Raw genomic sequence first — 16,672 nt, forward strand, 5'->3', positions numbered from 1 at the left:
GAAGAGGATTAAGAGATACAAACTTCAAGTTATGAAATGAGTAAGTTACAGAGGTGTAATATGTACCATAAGGAAGAGAGTTAATACTGTAATGATTTTGTATGGTGACAGATAGTTACTGGATTTGTGGTGATCATTTCATAATGTATTTAATTGTTGGATCACCATGTTGTACACCTGAAACTAACACAATATTTTACAGTCAACTATATTTCAATTTAAATAAAAAGAAGAAAAAAAAGCAGGGCCTTAGAAATGTTGGTTCTTTTTTCCTTCCCTGTTTCAAATTCATGTTACGGTTTTGGTCAGGTAATGGACAAGAAGTGTCATCAATGGGTGTGTTGCCCAAGGTGGGCTGACTGGCGGGACTCTGTCCAAAGGTGACCATGTTTAGATTCTGACACAGAATGATGAATAGGTCACAGTGGCTTTTTTTGTATTGTATTGAATTGTATTTGTTCATTTTTAAAAAAATAAATTTATTTATTTTATTTTATTTTTATTTATTTATTTTTGGCTGCGTTGGGTCTTTGTTGCTGCATGTGGGCTTTCTCTAGTTGCAGCCAGTGGGGGCTACTCTTTGTTGTGGTGCACAGGCTTCTCATTGTGGTGGCTTCTCTTGTTTCAGAGCACAGGCTCTAGGCACGTGGGCTTCAGTAGTTGTGGCTCACGGGCTCTAGAGCACAGGTTCAGTAGCTGTGGCGTGCAGGCTTAGTTGCTCTGCGACATGTGGGATCTTCCTGGACCAGGGCTCGAACCTCTGTCCCCTGCATTGGCAGGCGGATTCTTAACCACTGCGCAACCAGGGAAGCCCTATTTTTTTAATTTTTAGTTTAACTTTTCCTTTTTTGCTGTGTAGTCCTCCTCATCAGTCTTCTGCTCTTGGTATCAGCATTGTCATCCTCATCATCTTCAACTGCCCATTTGCATGTAGCTGCCTCAGCCTCTTCATCTTCCTCTCTATTCTCTTCTTCACCATGTCGTTCATCCTCCTCCTCTTCCTCTTCCTCATCACTTTCTTCCTCTTCTTCACCTACATCTTGCTTCCTATTTTTCTCATTAGCATTCCCACTAGCAAGTGTGGCTCCTTTATTCTCCCCCTCTCCACAATGTCCTTTTTCTCCTTCAAATCCTTGGTGGTGATCTTGCACCTGGTGACTATGGCTGTGCCTGACATCATGGGGCATGCCAGTGATTCCATGCAGTGGATTAAAATTGTTCAGTTGTTCAGTTAGTTATAGAAGAGGCAGTGTGGTAGCCAAGAACATAGACTTTGAAGTCAGTTAGGTCCTAGTTCTACCTCTTACAGGCTATGAGATCTCAGGCAAGTTATTTAAACTCTCTAAACCTCAGGGTTCTCATCTGTAAAATGGGGATAGTAATACCTAGTTCCTAATGCTGTTACGATGATCAAATGACATGGTATATTTAAAGTTCTTAGTATTGCCTCTGGTGTGAAATGGCCAATTAATGATAGTTGCTAGATTAATAATAATAATTTTATTCAAGTAGTAGGATTGACAAAATGAAGTGTCTATGTGTGGAATATCAGTTCACAGAGTGAAGGAGCAAGTGTGGTATAAAAACTAACAGGGTTGGGTTATTCAGAAAAGATGACTGCCCAGGGGGTACAGGTGGGACGATGTATATAATGTATACATTTAATCCCCACTTATATTTAATCCCCACTTAAAGGTCTGGAACATCCTTGGATTCAGGGAATTAGTCCCACTTCTAAGCAGAGGACATATAATAAGCACCAAGTCAGAAAGCACATCATAACAGAATTGGCCTTAGCACACCAGCACTAATTTAGGCTAGCCATGCAACTAGGTCCTGGATTGCATCTCTGTGACCAAGTGCCTACTCTGGTAGGCAAAATGCTAAATGTGTCCTCCTCAACCCCTACAACTTCCCATCTCCTCTTTGATTATCCAATCAAAAACTAATCTAGGTACTGCTGGGAAGGGATTTTGTTGATGGAATTCAGTTATTAATGAATTGACCTTAAAATAGGGAGATTATCCTGGATAATCTGAATGAGCCCAGTGTAATCACATGAGCCCTTAGTAGTAGAATTGGAGGCAGCAGAGTAAGGCAGAGAGATGTGGCAGAAGTCGTAGGCCAACGAACGATGATGCAGAAGGGGAAGTTGGAGAGATTTGAGGAGAGGGACTCAAACTACCATTTTGGACAGCGAAGAGAGCCATAAGCCAGGGAATGAAAATGGCCTGAAGAGGATGAAAATGACTCCTGGCTGACAGCCAGCAAGGAAATAGGGACCCCAGTCTGACAACCACAAGGAACTGGAGTCTACCAACAATTTGGATGACCTTGGAAGTAGATTTTTCTCAGACTCTCCCAAGAAGAGCCCAACTGGCTGACATCTTGACTTTGGGAATGTGAAACCCAGAGCAGAGAAACCAGTTGACCCAACCTGTACTTCTGACCTACAGAAACAATGAAATAATAAATCTGGGTTGTTTTCAACCATCAGATTTGTAGTAATTTGTTACAGCAGTGATAGAAAACTAACATGCCTATTTTGTCCCAATACAGCATACAGATCATCCTTTAAAAACCCAGGTCAGGGCTTCCCTGGTGGCGCAGTGGTTGAGAGCTCGCCTGCTGATGCAGGGGACATGGGTTCATGCCCTGGTCCGGGAAGATCCCACATGCCGCGGAGCGGCTGGGCCCGTGAGCCATGGCCGCTGAGCCTGTGCATCCGGAGCCTGTGCTCCGCAACCGGAGAGGCCACAACAGTGAGAGGCCCACGTACTGCAAAAAACAAAAAAAAGACCCAAAAAACAACAACAACAAAAAAAAACCCAGGTCAAATCATGTCATTTCCAACCATAAGCACCTGCATCTCTTGGTGGAGGGCTTTCTCTGGCCTCAGGAATCCACTTGGAAGAGCAGGAGAATTAACCATGCCCTCCTAGGATCAGCCCCTAGCCAATGACGGACTGGAATTGGTAGGTGCATCCCCCATCTCCCTCACCACTCCTTGGGGATACTCTGAGGTGTCTCCCAGGGTTCTCTTGTGGGACTGAGTCTTGGTTCCCACAGTGGTAAGCTGCTGATTAGCACACCCTTTACTAGATTTGTCCCTTTCCCTGTCTCACTTCCTTACTCCCTTACTAGTGCTTCCTGGGATCACCTCCCACATAAATGACTTGCACCTATGTCCTTGTCTCCGGGTCCACTTCAGAAGGAACTCAACCTAAGACACTGCACTTATGAGCTGGCTGGAGGTAAAGGAAGCCAAGCAGGTTGCTATAACATTTTTTTTAATGTAAAAACTAAGGTATATCTGCCTTCTGAGGTTTCAATCTGAGAAGGCATGGAATCAACACAAAGGACACAGGCTTTAGAATAACACAGGCATGGATTTGAATCTCTGCTTGACCATGTATTAACTGAAAAAACATAGGCAAGTTACTTAACCTTTTGAGGTCTGTGTTTCATCCTCTGGAAAATGGAGTTAATAATATCTACCTTTCATTTTGTGAAATTTGTATAAGTAATGCATGTAAAGTGCACACACAGTAGGCACACATATATACCAATAATATATATGGTATCATTATTAATTATTAGCTAAAAATGTCACAGCAAGGAAAAATACAGAACACTTGGATTTAAATTAGTCTCTTCCTGTATTTATATGTTATGCCACAGTATGTTACAGCCGGCAGGGACTGTAGTCAAACACCTTTAGTTCTAGATGGGAGATCTGAGACTTAAAGAGGCCAAGAAGCTTGCTCCAATTCAGTGTTGGTGTTAAACTGAAGATTTTTTTGATAGTACATTCACAAGTTCAAAAATTAAAACAATATACAAGGGAAAACGCAGATCTTATTATTCAAAAACTGACGAGGCCAGATTTTTCTCCTGATATAAGACACTGAGAGCAAAGCTAATAATAATCTTTTAGGAAACTTCTGATTACAAAACAAGCAGCATGATGGCCAAGGAAAACAAGCAAGGAAGATTTTCTAAAATCCAGGGGTATTTTCCCCTCTCTGTTAACAACTGACGGCAAGCAGTCTGGCTACATTCAGGAAGGGCTCTGTCAATTAACCAGCCCATCTGCAATTATTTCTTCTGCTTGGGAATTCACCGCTGGAGTTGGCTCATTTTGAAGATATTCCCACTGTTAGTTCTTGGATTCCAAAACAGAAAACAGAAGTTTCAAGATAAGGTGCTGCCAAGCAGGAAGCAAGGAAGCACATTAGAATTGAAATCTCAGAATAATGCCAGAAGTTTAAAAAGGGAAATTAGTGGAAATTACAGAGTCCTCTTGAATCAGACAAGAAAGGAGACTAACTTAATATATATCGACTTATGGTACTTCTTTAGAGCTATTCTCTTTCTTTGGTTAAAAACCATTTACTTTCCATGTACGAGAAGTCAAAACATCGACTCATCCTAAATATTTTCTGTATTTGCCCAACACTGTTACAAATGGTGCCTCCAGTCTTCCAGTAGAGAGGGTGTCAGTAACTGTAGTGACATTTTGGTCATAATTGTACTTAGAGCTGAGCACCAGCCATGGGGTCTTCTTGATATTCTCTCCCAAATTAGGTGACCCTGGGCCAATATATCTCAAAGTGTGGTAGGATTTGGGCATCTGTATCAGAATTACCTGAATATTCATTTAAAGTACGGATTCCTGGTCCCTGGGTGTGGGAGTGCAGACAGAGAGCCCAGGTCTCCTACTTGACCCAGGTGTTCTGAGATAGCTATGCATCCAAAGAAGTGAATATGCCTTTCTGGAGAATGACTTTAGAGGGAACCAGACTAATTTTCTATCAAATATGCTTATGTTTCAGTCAAGCAAGAAATGCCATTCTACACCATGATGGCATACTGTTATTAATTTTATTTCACAATTTTGGGTCTGTAAGAAATATCATATTTGTATTCTGCAAATAGTATTGAATCTTTATTGGGATTTTGTCTCCCTATCTTAGACTCTACAGAAGTACTTTAGATGTTAGCAGAGTCGAATTTGGGGGAAAGTTACCAAAGCTTTCAAAAATAAGCACCTAGCGACACTGCCCAGAGATGAGGGAACCAAGAACCTCAGGAAGGCCACTGTCCATGCTTCATAGTTCCCTGCAGCATTGAGGAACCAAAGCTAAATTCACACTTTAATAGATGGTCTTGCCACATGTGCTTATGGCCAGTGCTACTTCCCATTAAATCCAATAATCTCCTGTCCATGGCTTTTATTTGTCCCTATATATGGAAGATGAACAGGATGGCCTTGAGTAACACTGTAACATTTGCCTTGGGAACCCTAACCTTCTCTTTCTGGCTTTCCCTCACTCCCTCAGGGATGTCCCATCACCATAAAGGTGAGAATGAGTTGGCCTGGGCACAGAAGCAAAAGCGGTTAAAGTCCTTGGTGCCCCATTATAGGACGTGGAGGAGAGGCCAGGGCACTTCCAGGAAAAGGGATGATAAAGCCAGGAAGGGTGGCATCTCAGAGACAAAATAGCCCTGGTGGTGGAGCCTGGCGTGTGCCTGTGTTTGCACCATCTTCTTTCCTTTTCTCTTTGCCTCTCCAAGTTGGAGATTGTAACGGGTGTCCATATGAGGCCAGGGTTGAAAATGGAGCAGTCCAGGGACTACATCTTCTGAGCTTGGGAGACTCAATAGGGCCTTGAGGGACCTCTAATCAGCCTGCTACTTGGGACATTAGGTTTATTTGAGGAAGAGGAGATAATATTCAACACCCCAGTTATTCAACACTCACCTAATTTCCTCTTCAACTCATTCTTCCATCCCCAAAATGAGGGTGCCCCTCATCAGATCAGAAAAAGCAGGTGAAGAAGCTACAGTCCAGCTGTCAGCCCCTCACAGTGCTGGCGTCTCTCTATGAAAGGCAAACTAGGTCTGTCTATGACCTCTTCAGCAACCCTGGAGCCTGAAGAAAGCCCCTCAGCTCCTAGCAGCCAGGTACATGATTTGTGGTCCCAACCTCAGGTGGCAGGGATGTGGAAAATATTCTGGGAGAATGTAGGATAACTATAAGGGTGAGTGAGTTTGGAATGTTACATCTCTGGTAGTGACAACAACAACAATAATAATAATAAATTACCTTTACTCACAATCTCTTCGACTCCTTATTTCTCTTATCCTTCTGTTTTGGTATTGGGTTCTGTCCCTGAAGTTCTCTCAGTGTACATTTAAAACATTTTACCCTTTAGCCATAGGGAGAATCTGCTTTTGAATCAGGATCTCCTGGAAAGTGTGACCTAGGGATCAAAACTTTTCCTAGGTATAGCTCAGCCTGCCTTGCTTGTATCTTCATCCACTTTCCCCCCATAGCTGAGAACCTAGGGTTCTTTTTCACTGCATTGTCTGTCTACCGCTTACTGCCCCTTGGTTCCCTTCCTGCCTTTATGTCTTGGAAACCAGGACACAGCCCTCTTGGTGGACAGCTGGGATGATCACATTGCTCTTGGGAAGAAGAGAGAGACTGGGGACTTGGGAAGAACAGGGAGGCTCATCGTGGGGCAAAATAACAAGAGAAACTGTGGTTTGGGATAGCAGTTAAGGAAGCTGGCTCTGGAGACTGACTGCCTGAGTTTCAACTCCTTAGCTCTGTGTTTTTGGATGAGATAGGTATAATCCTTGGTTCCTCAATTTCCTCATCTGTATCATGGGGATGATAAGAGTGCCTATTTCATAGGCTGTTGTAAGAATTAAATAATCATCTAGATAAATATGCAAAAAAGCTTAGAACAGGGCCTGACACGTAGTAAGCGCTCAGTAGATGCTACAGATTATAACTGGGTGTGGGGGGGTGGTGTCCAGGACATATATTTGTAGATGAAATAGGGACTGTACCACCATTGGGGCTATTTTTAGATATTTGTGAAGGGAAAGAGACAAACTATAAACTTAATTTAGTTATGAAAAATCATAATAGTAAATGTAGTTATCTAGGGCTGTTTATGACTAATTTCCATCTTCAAAATAATTATTAGGTACTTTATTAGTGTGTCAGATAAATTTTAAGATCTGCCTACAGTACGCATTTTTTAATGGCAAATGATATGTTCGCAGCTTATTAAAAAATAAAATATATACAGATTACGTATTAACCCAGCTTCACATCCTTCTCTAAAATCTAAATAAACACTTGTGACTGACTGCTCTTCCACATTTACTGAGCCATAACGACCACATTACATAAGTAAAGTCTGATTAAAAAAAATAATGTCAGTATCTAGAAAATATAAAAGAGCGGGAGGGGGATGATAACGTCTCTGTTCAGAGCAGGGCAGTTTTAGGAGTTAAATTAGCTAACTGGGTTATTTATTTAATTTTTAAAATCAGTTGTACTCATTGGAAGTTTTCTTCTCTTTGCCTGTTTGGCTTAGGTCTTTATGTTCATAGAAAGAGCCAGGGCTAACATGTGTAATGAGACAAATTAACCTGTTATTTCCCCCCTCATTCCCCTGCCACTACTACTTCATGTCTGCTTAGAGTACATTCTTAGATGTCCTATTCTAAAAAACTGTAATTATAGAATATTAGCTTCACTTGATCTCTACAGAACATGGAGAGTAAAAGATTCCCATTTACTTTCTCTACTGTTTGAATTAAACAAGATGCAGAGATGGAGAATGGTGATTGTATATAACTGCCCAAAAGAAATGCCAGTATAAAGAGCAGGAATCAGTGATATTATATATATATATATATATATATATATATATATATATATATATATATATATATATATATAATACCCTTCAGTTGCATTTAGACACAGAATTCTTTAAACTGTGTTCTTTTTACTATAAAAGTAATAGAGGGTCATTGCAAAAACTGGGAAAAACTGAAAATAATCATGAAAGTTATAAAAATAACCCCTGAATCCTGCCATCTAGAAATCCATTGTTAACATTTTGATACATTTTTTATGTTTTTGCAATTCACATTAAAAATTTTTAAACCAAATTTGGGTAAATTAAACACGAGTATATATAGTTTTCATCTTTATTTTCTCACTGAACAAATCATGAATGTTTTCCCGACAGGAATATCTAAGTCTGTTTCCCATTTTTCTTATATTAAGAAACAAGGCATTATTTCAGACATTAAAGTGGGAGATATTGTTTCTAGTAATCTAGCCTAACTATGCACAGAATCTGAGGATTAACATTTACTTCATGATTCATTCCAATGAGGTATTGTACCTTAAAATGGATTGAGCTGGTAGGTGAGAAAGAGAAAGAAAGTGAGGGATGACATAATTGACTGGTATGGGGTAGGACAATTGAGGGTAATAGTCCATAGATGACACAACTATTCTTAGTTTGCTTAGGGTGATGAAATTCTGATTGCTACCACAATTTCAGGAGAGGGACTACTAATAAGCAAAGTTAAAAAAAATTTAAAGACATAGATTTTATGTTTTGGGGATTAAAACCATGTATTTGTGTCATATCAATAGAATTCATGTAAAATTAAAAGGTATGTAAAAAAGGAGAATTCATTTTGACATCACTGTAATTTTTCACATTATGGATATTCCTGGAAACTTTTTGGATGCTGCCGGGGAATTCCTCTTTACTGGGTTTGGACATATCCTCCTATTACTCACAGGAAGCGTCGTTCTATAAAGCAGCTCCAGCAGGAGCAGTGCTCCACTGTTCTTGGCTGACCTCGCATCAGAACTGCAAGAGTGGCGAGAGACAGAAGCAGCAGCAACTTGGGAGGAATCTGACACTGAAACAACTGCTTCACCGAACAGGTAAGTGCAAGAAGTCTTTCACTTAACTAATCTGGCCATGAAACACAGATTATTAATATGAACAGATAGGCAAGAAGCCTTCGATAAAAGATCTGTGCAAGCTCTTATTGTATTCAGACAAGTTAAAACCTGGCTTTTCTCTTTGACCTAAATGATGAGAATCTTAACTTTTATATGTATTCATTTGGGTAAATGTCTTTGAAATGAAGATGGTGGCAAAAGATTTCAATCCTTTATCTGAAAATCTTATGATGTTGCTATACTCAACATTGTAGAATGATCTGAGTAACTGGTAGCCTGGGATTTCATTCTATAATTAATTTTGTACTTTTCCCGCCAGAAAAGCATTTCAAGTCTAATCTGGGGATCAAAAGAAGTCTTGAAGTCATGATTGCTTCACTGTTTCTCTCTGCTCTCACTTTCGGTAAGTCAGTGCCTGTAGTTAGACAAGGGTTTCTTATCCTTGGCACTACTGACATTTTGGACCGGATAAGTCTTCCTTGTGGGGGCTGCCCTGTGCATTGTAGGTTGTTTAGCAGCATCCCTGGCCTCTCCTCACAATGTGTTGTGCCCTGGGCTAGGAGCAATTTACCTCATTGTGTCTCAGCTTCCTTACATATAAAGAGTTGATCATAAATAACCTATTTCCCAGAGGCATTTTCAGGATCCAGTATCGTGGTTCGTGTAAAGTGCCTCCGACAGTGCATATTTAGTGCCCAAAAAAGCTTAGTTATTCTGATTATTATTCTACTATTAGGTAGGTATATTGGGTAGGTTATGGTGGGTGAAGCACCAAGTAGAAGGGCAACCACAAAAGAGATACACAGTAAATGGTAGTTTCTCCATTCGTACCCATTCTTACTTTGGAAAAGGTGAAAAAAGGTTGAGTCAAGCCAAAGGCCACTAGATGCCAAAAAAAAGACAACAAAAGGTCCAGGTAACAGAGTCAAACAATAGCAGGACTAAACTTTCCCATTCCTTTCACATTTTCCCCCTTAGTGCTTCTCCTGTTTAAAGAAAGTAGAGCCTGGTCTTACAACGCCTCCACGGAAACCATGACTTTTGACGAGGCCAGTGCTTATTGCCAGCAAAGGTACACACATCTGGTTGCAATTCAAAACCAGGAAGAGATTAAACACCTGAACTCCACATTCAGCTATTCACCAAGTTATTACTGGATCGGAATCAGAAAGGTCAACAATACATGGACCTGGATAGGGACCCAGAAGCCTTTGACTGAAGAGGCCACCAACTGGGCTCCAGGTGAACCAAACAATAAGCAAAGCAAGGAGGATTGTGTAGAGATCTACATCAAGAGAGAAAAGGACTCGGGCAAGTGGAACGATGAGAGATGCAGCAAAAAGAAGCTAGCCTTGTGCTATACAGGTAGGGAGTTTGTGGCAGCGGTGGGAGGGAGATTCAGTGTGTGAGCATCTTGACAGATTGTGGACTGTATGCAAAAACTGGTCTCTATTGTGGGTATTTTATGTTCTAAAAGATACGGTTTTAAAACATTCTGTTTGATGTTTTAAAACAGAATGTGTTTTTGCTTCTTTGTGTGAATGTAGACAAGAATGTATGTATTTATGTATACATATACGCATATATGTAGGTCTATACTTATATACAGTGTGTGTACACACACGATACATTCTTAGCTACTTGTTGTTTATGTGCCGTAGGGGAACTTTCTTTAGAGTTTGTGATAAAGGGAATTTTCTATTTGGGGAGCCAGTTACAGCTATACCCCTGACATTAACATCAAGGTTTAAAATGGTTGAGCCTAAAACTCAGCTATGGCATTTCCTCAAGCACTTCTGTTAAAAATCTCTGGCACTCTGTATCATTGGTGACATCCCCGTTACACACTGTTGACCCTGAATTCCTAAAGAAACTCATCTGAAGCACAATAACAATCGTCACCACGGACTGTCTTTTCCACAGCTGCCTGTACCCTGACATCCTGCAGCGGCCACGGTGACTGTAGAGAGACCATCAACAGCTACACTTGTCAGTGCCACCCTGGCTTCAAGGGACTCAAGTGTGAGCAAGGTAAGGCTTGGTCTCACCTTTTCCTTCGCTAGAGATGGTAGGAGGATTTCGTGTCCCAGCTGGCTTCAGAGTCAGGTCTGCATGCCTTCCCTTCCCTAGGGCATATGGTTTCAGAAGGTGGTTAAGAGGTGAGGCTATGAAGTCAGACCCTCCTGGCTTTGAATCCCAGATTCACCACTTATTAATTACGGCACCTTGACAACATAGTAAAACTCTCTGAGCCCCAGTTTTCTCATTGTAAAATGAGGACAATATAGTACCAACTTCACGGGCTTATGGTTTGGATGATGTGAACAAATGCAGACACATTTTCATAGTGCCTGCTATTCAATAAACAGTAGTTATAGTTTCCAGGGTTCTTCCCACCTGATAAGGCGAGAGAGGAGAAGAATTGATTTGGTTTCCCTTTTCAGTTGTGACCTGTCAGGCACAGGAAGTCCCTGAGCATGGAAGCCTGGTGTGCAACGACCCTTTGGGGAACTTCAGCTACAATTCTTCCTGCTCTGTCAGCTGTGGGGAGGGCTATCTCCCAAGCAGCACGGAGGCCACACAGTGCACTTCCTCTGGAGAATGGAGCGCTCCTCTTCCAGCCTGCAATAGTAAGTCTCTCTCAGAAGGCACAGAACATTCTCTAACTCATCCCTCATTGCCTTACTTTTTATCCAATTTATACCATTTTCAGCACATCAGGGAAAGTTCCTTTAAACTTGTCCTAATTAAACAAGTTCTAATTAAACTTGTTCTCTTGGCCAATATGTATGGCCAATATGGTACCAGCTGGCTTTGAGAGAGGTTTGGATCCTATGTTTGACATAAGTGTTTCTGAGGCTCCGGTGATTTGTAAGAAAACACATAAAACAGTGGAACCATACTCTTAACATCTTAATGACTTTCCCCTTTCTCTGTTTAAGTTCACCCATGCAACTGCACCAATTTAAAAGCATGATAATCAAGCAGCCTCAGTATACCCTTTTCTCTCTGTCTTATCTTTCTAGGTCAAAGACAAAAAAATTCTTTCCTCCAGGTCATGCTGGGTTAAAATAAATGAATGTTCTATGTACGTTGGGACTGTTTTTTTTTGTCACTAGTCACAAATCCTAATCTAGAACCTGTTATTTTTCTTTGTTTTTGCCTTATGTAAAATAGACCAGAGACCTGATGAGAGATCTGATAAAATAGATCAGAAACCACTTAGCATAGTCCGAGTCAATCAGAGAAGATGAAAATATCAAGAAAAAAGTATAAAAACTTTATTGGGTGTGCACATGTCCCCAAGGATGCACGCAGGGCTTTGGGAATCTACCCTCTGATCTATCTTACTGTATTATAAATTCCAGTTCAATAAGAAGTGAATATGTCACTCTTCTGTATAATTCATGGTGTTCTTTCAAATCCCCAGTGGCTAAGTGTGAAGCTTTGACAAATCCTGTCAATGGAGCTGTGAAATGTTTCCAAAGCCACGGAAGCTTCCTGTGGAACACCACCTGTGAATTTGAGTGCAATGAAGGATATAAACTCACTGGACCCCAGCACCTGCAGTGTCTCTCCTCTGGGATTTGGGACAACAAGAAACCAACATGTAAAGGTACAGTGGTTCTACATCAGGGTTTATATTGTAAATATTCTTTTTTCTCAACCTATACTCCAAATGGGTAAGCCAGACCTGCTAATGTAAATTGGGACATGTGTTACAGCTGTGACATGTGATGCCATCAGCCATCCTCAGAATGGCACTGTGAGCTGTAGCCACTCCCCTGCTGGAGAGTTCACCTATAAGTCATCCTGCCACTTCGCCTGTGCAGAAGGCTTCGTGTTGCGGGGGCCAGCCCAGGTTGAATGCACTACCCAGGGGCAATGGACACAGCAGGTCCCAGTTTGTGAAGGTAAGCCTGAGAGTCTCCTTTACACTCTCCCTTTCTCAAAGAGCAGCAGTCTTCAAATGTGAAGCACTGAAAATGAAATATGATGCCTACTTTAACTATAGTAATCAGATCTGATGGGCAACATTCATCTTATATTTGTGAGATGCATATAAAAGAACTGTCCAGGGAAAGGATTGTATGTAGTAAGAGCGGATGCTTTGCTGGTTTCTTAACTGTACTGGACTAATATAACTTTATAGACGTTGGCATGGAGTAAGCAGAAATCTTAATCTGAAGGGAAACCACATTAGAAAATTTACAAAGTAGGATTATGAAAACATGACTTGATTCCAAAATACTTGTCATGCCTCTCTTCTGAAATTGCTCATAGCTAGCAGTGATGAAAATGTTTCAAGTGTGGTGTCAGATATAGAGACACCCTTAATATATACATAAGTACTAAAATTTAGTTTAATTTAATTTAATAAAGCAAGAGCAAGAACATTGAAAGCAAGCAGTTTTCACTATCAGGTACGGGCATTTCTGTAGCCAAATACAGCACAGAATGATTTACAGTGGCAAAAAAATACAAGACAAAAACAAAACTGCAAAGCATACAAATTTTATGTGGCTGCCTTCTTATCCTCCTTTCTTTTTGGCCTCATCTGTAAGCATCCAGGACCCATAAGTTGCTCCCTGACTACATAAAATCTTTCTCCTAACCCTGACTTCTTTCACACATCAGAACAGAGCTCAGGAACCACTGGTCCTGTTAAAGGCTGTCCTTTAATTAGTACCCCTGTCAATGAAGGGACTGGAATTCAAAGAAAACACAGCCATCTTCCCACTTGTCCAGGGACTAATGAAGAGTCTTGAATTCTCTGAGTGTTCCTTTGTCCAAAGTGATCTGGGTTCAGTCGTCAAATGCCAAGTACTATCCAGTTCCACTACATTATTTTCTGACCATAATTTTGGTAGCTCAGTTTTCCCGTGAAAGCTTTGTCCAGCCCAGAGAGAGGCTACATGAGTTGTCTTCTGAAAGACAACTAGTCTAGTGCTTCTAGTCCTTCTGAAAGTTTCCAAAGTGGGTCCATGGGTGAGTTTTCCTGTGAGCACTATTAAAGAGCTAGGGACTTGGTTACCTTGGGAAACCTGTTGCTGCCCGATAAAAACAAACTTCTAATGTACTCACTCATGTCTTCCAGCTGTGAAATGTGATGCTGTCCCTCAGCCCAGAAGTGGTTCAGTGAACTGTACCCATTCCCCCACTGGAGAGTTTACCTACAAGTCCTCCTGTGCCATCAGCTGTGAGGAAGGCTTTGAATTACATGGATCAGCTCAACTTGAGTGCACATCTCAGGGACAGTGGACACAGGAGGTCCCCTCCTGCCAAGGTAGGACTGAATTCAATCTTTAAAGGAGTATAGGTCAAGTACCTTAAAACATTTCTGAACCTAGACTGCCCCAAGGGACTTGATCCTAATTTCCTACATGCTGAAAACTAAGTAGTGCTTATAAGTTACACTTATTGGTGACTTTTCTGCCAGTTTTAAAATTTTTCCAGTAGATTTTTCTTAACCTCTACCTATGTCCTATCATTTGCAGTGGTACAATGTTCAAGTTTGGAGGTTCCCAGAAAGATCGACATAAACTGCAGTGGGGAGCCTGTGTTTGGCACCGAGTGTACATTTGCATGTCCTGAAGGATGGACACTCAATGGCCCTGCAGCTCTGACATGTGGTGCCACAGGACACTGGTCTGGGATGCTGCCTACCTGTGAAGGTGAAGCATTGATTGATGGTGGTTGTCTGGGGGACCAGAGAGAAGAAAGGGAGCTAAGAAAGGAAGCTATCTGGCTACAGTAATGAACTACCCAGTATATCCAAACCAGAAAGGTCAGAAAGGTTACCCAGGTTAACATTAATGGATGGACATTTCATTTTATGGGGATAAAGAGAAAACAGAAGTGACATGTCAATGGAATTTTGATAATTGGAAAAAGGAGAGCTAGTGGGAAAAGTTGGGGGGTGGGAAGGGAAATGAGAGAGAGAGTGAGAAAAAGAGAGAGAGAGAGAGAGAGGTTAACCAAGGTGTGCTGTGAAAGCTTGGTAAGTTAGAGCTCTGCCTAGCCACGCTGGGAGATAAGCTCACAAAAGGTGGTTTGGGGCTGATCTCTAAGGCCTTTAGTACCATGTCTCTGCCTCATGTATTGAACTAGATGACTCTTCTGCTTTGTACACTGTAATCAGTGCACAAAGAAAAGGGCAAATGGACAGAACAGAAAGACTTTGAATTTAATTCCTTCTCATGACAGTTTACCCCCCTCTGTTTCCTTAGCTCCTTCTGAGTCCCAGACTCCCTTGGCAGTTGGACTTTCTGCTGCTGGGATCTCCCTCATGACATTAGCATCATTTCTCCTCTGGCTTCTGAAACGCCTTCAGAAGAAAGGTAAGGGCATTTATGAACGTACTCCAAAAAGGTTTTTGAAAAACATTATTTTCTCATTGATGAGTCATGTTATCTCTCACAGATTTAAAAAGTAATTAGAATCTAGTCACTAGTCATTAAACACTAATAAACTGCAGGGTAATTAAGCAGAAGTCTTAGGGAAAGAGTTTCAGGAAATACAAATGTTAGTGTGCTAACACTGTACAACTCCAGGGGATGCTATTCACATTGAATGCTGTGGTCCCCCTGGGAGTTGTTGCAATGAGGCTGCCATAATTAGCAGTCCTGGGAAAATCAATAAAATGTTTCCAAAAATTTTATTTGGAATACAGGCTTAAATATGGGAGTATCTCAGGGGATATGCAAACACATCTAGCCACACTCCTGGTTTGTTTGACCTACAGAGTCTTTAACATTTTTTGAATTAAGTTCTGACATTTACAGAATAAGACATTTCACATCTAATCCAGATCTGAGATTTCTCATGGCAAATTGGAAGACAGCCGAACCTGGCAAGCAGAGCATGTTGCTATCCGCTTGCATTAGGAAGCTGCTGTGTCCTTTGCATGAGTGTGCACTTTGCATCCCCTGCCCTGCCCCCTTGTTGCCACCAAGCCGTGTCTGGGCTCTGATAGTTACAGGGGCCGTGTACGTACTGAGTTTGCAACCCCTGATGAAAAGAGTCATGTTGTTTCAGGATTTAATGTATCCTTAAAAGTCATTTAGTCCAAATGATGGTTTTCTTTCTCTTGCAGCAAAAAAATTTGTTCCTGCCAGGTAAGCTGCACTCTTATATAAAGCATGCCATTGAACATTTTACACATTTTTCTCTCTTCATGCTGGAAACCAGTGCTTTACTTAGTGTTCTCATGTATTCCACAGCAGCTGCCAAAGCCTTCAATCAGATGGATCTTACCAAACGCTTTCCGAGTTAATTTAAGTCCAGAGGAATCAGGTAAGACTTGAAAATCACATATGGTTTTGAAAGAAGATATCTTCTCTACATGTTCTGTTGCTCCTGGAACCTTCTGAACCTGCAGGTCTAGGGAGGATATCACCACCTTCATGTTATTTTAGGGAAAGTTGTTTCATTTTTTGGTAGGAGGAGAGGAAAGGAACAAGGATCTGGCCTTTATGGAGTCATTTCGTTTATGAACATGAATAATAATAATAGCTAACCCTTATATGGCACTTACTATGTTCTAGGAACCTTCTAAGCTAGGAATTATATGAGATAAGGGCCATTGTATTTATTATTATATAGATGAAGAAAATGAGGCACAGAGAACTTAATGCCTAAAATCTCAAAAACCAGTAAGTGGTATAGTAGCCAGGATTCACACCCAGGCAGTCTGGCTCTAAAATGTGTATTCTTAACCACTCTGCTCTGCTCTGTGAGAATTTGGAAGGCTCAAGTCCCCTCTGAATAGATTTTTTTAAATTAATAGACATTTTTGTGTGTGCAGTTTCAGGTTTACAGAAAATTCAGTAGAAAGTACAGAGTTCCAGCATATCCCCTCATGCCCTCCAATTT

The 16,672-nt window shown here is 41.1% G+C and overlaps 1 protein-coding gene across 1 annotated transcript; it reads left to right on the top strand.

The window, feature by feature from the left end:
• Positions 1-9,163: 9,163 nt before the first annotated feature.
• Positions 9,164-16,078, top strand: SELE (selectin E; the record flags this gene model as incomplete). The annotated part of the gene is made up of 11 exons (XM_079698227.1): positions 9,164-9,200; positions 9,776-10,162; positions 10,721-10,828; positions 11,242-11,427; positions 12,228-12,413; positions 12,523-12,711; positions 13,896-14,084; positions 14,296-14,472; positions 15,028-15,138; positions 15,894-15,915; positions 16,021-16,078. 11 exons carry the CDS (start codon positions 9,164-9,166, stop codon positions 16,076-16,078), a joined length of 1,650 nt encoding a protein of 549 aa, XP_079554353.1.
• Positions 16,079-16,672: the final 594 nt, after the last annotated feature.

Source organism: Hyperoodon ampullatus, assembly GCF_949752795.1.
Source record: "Hyperoodon ampullatus genome assembly, chromosome: 2".
Taxonomy (NCBI): domain Eukaryota; kingdom Metazoa; phylum Chordata; class Mammalia; order Artiodactyla; family Ziphiidae; genus Hyperoodon; species Hyperoodon ampullatus.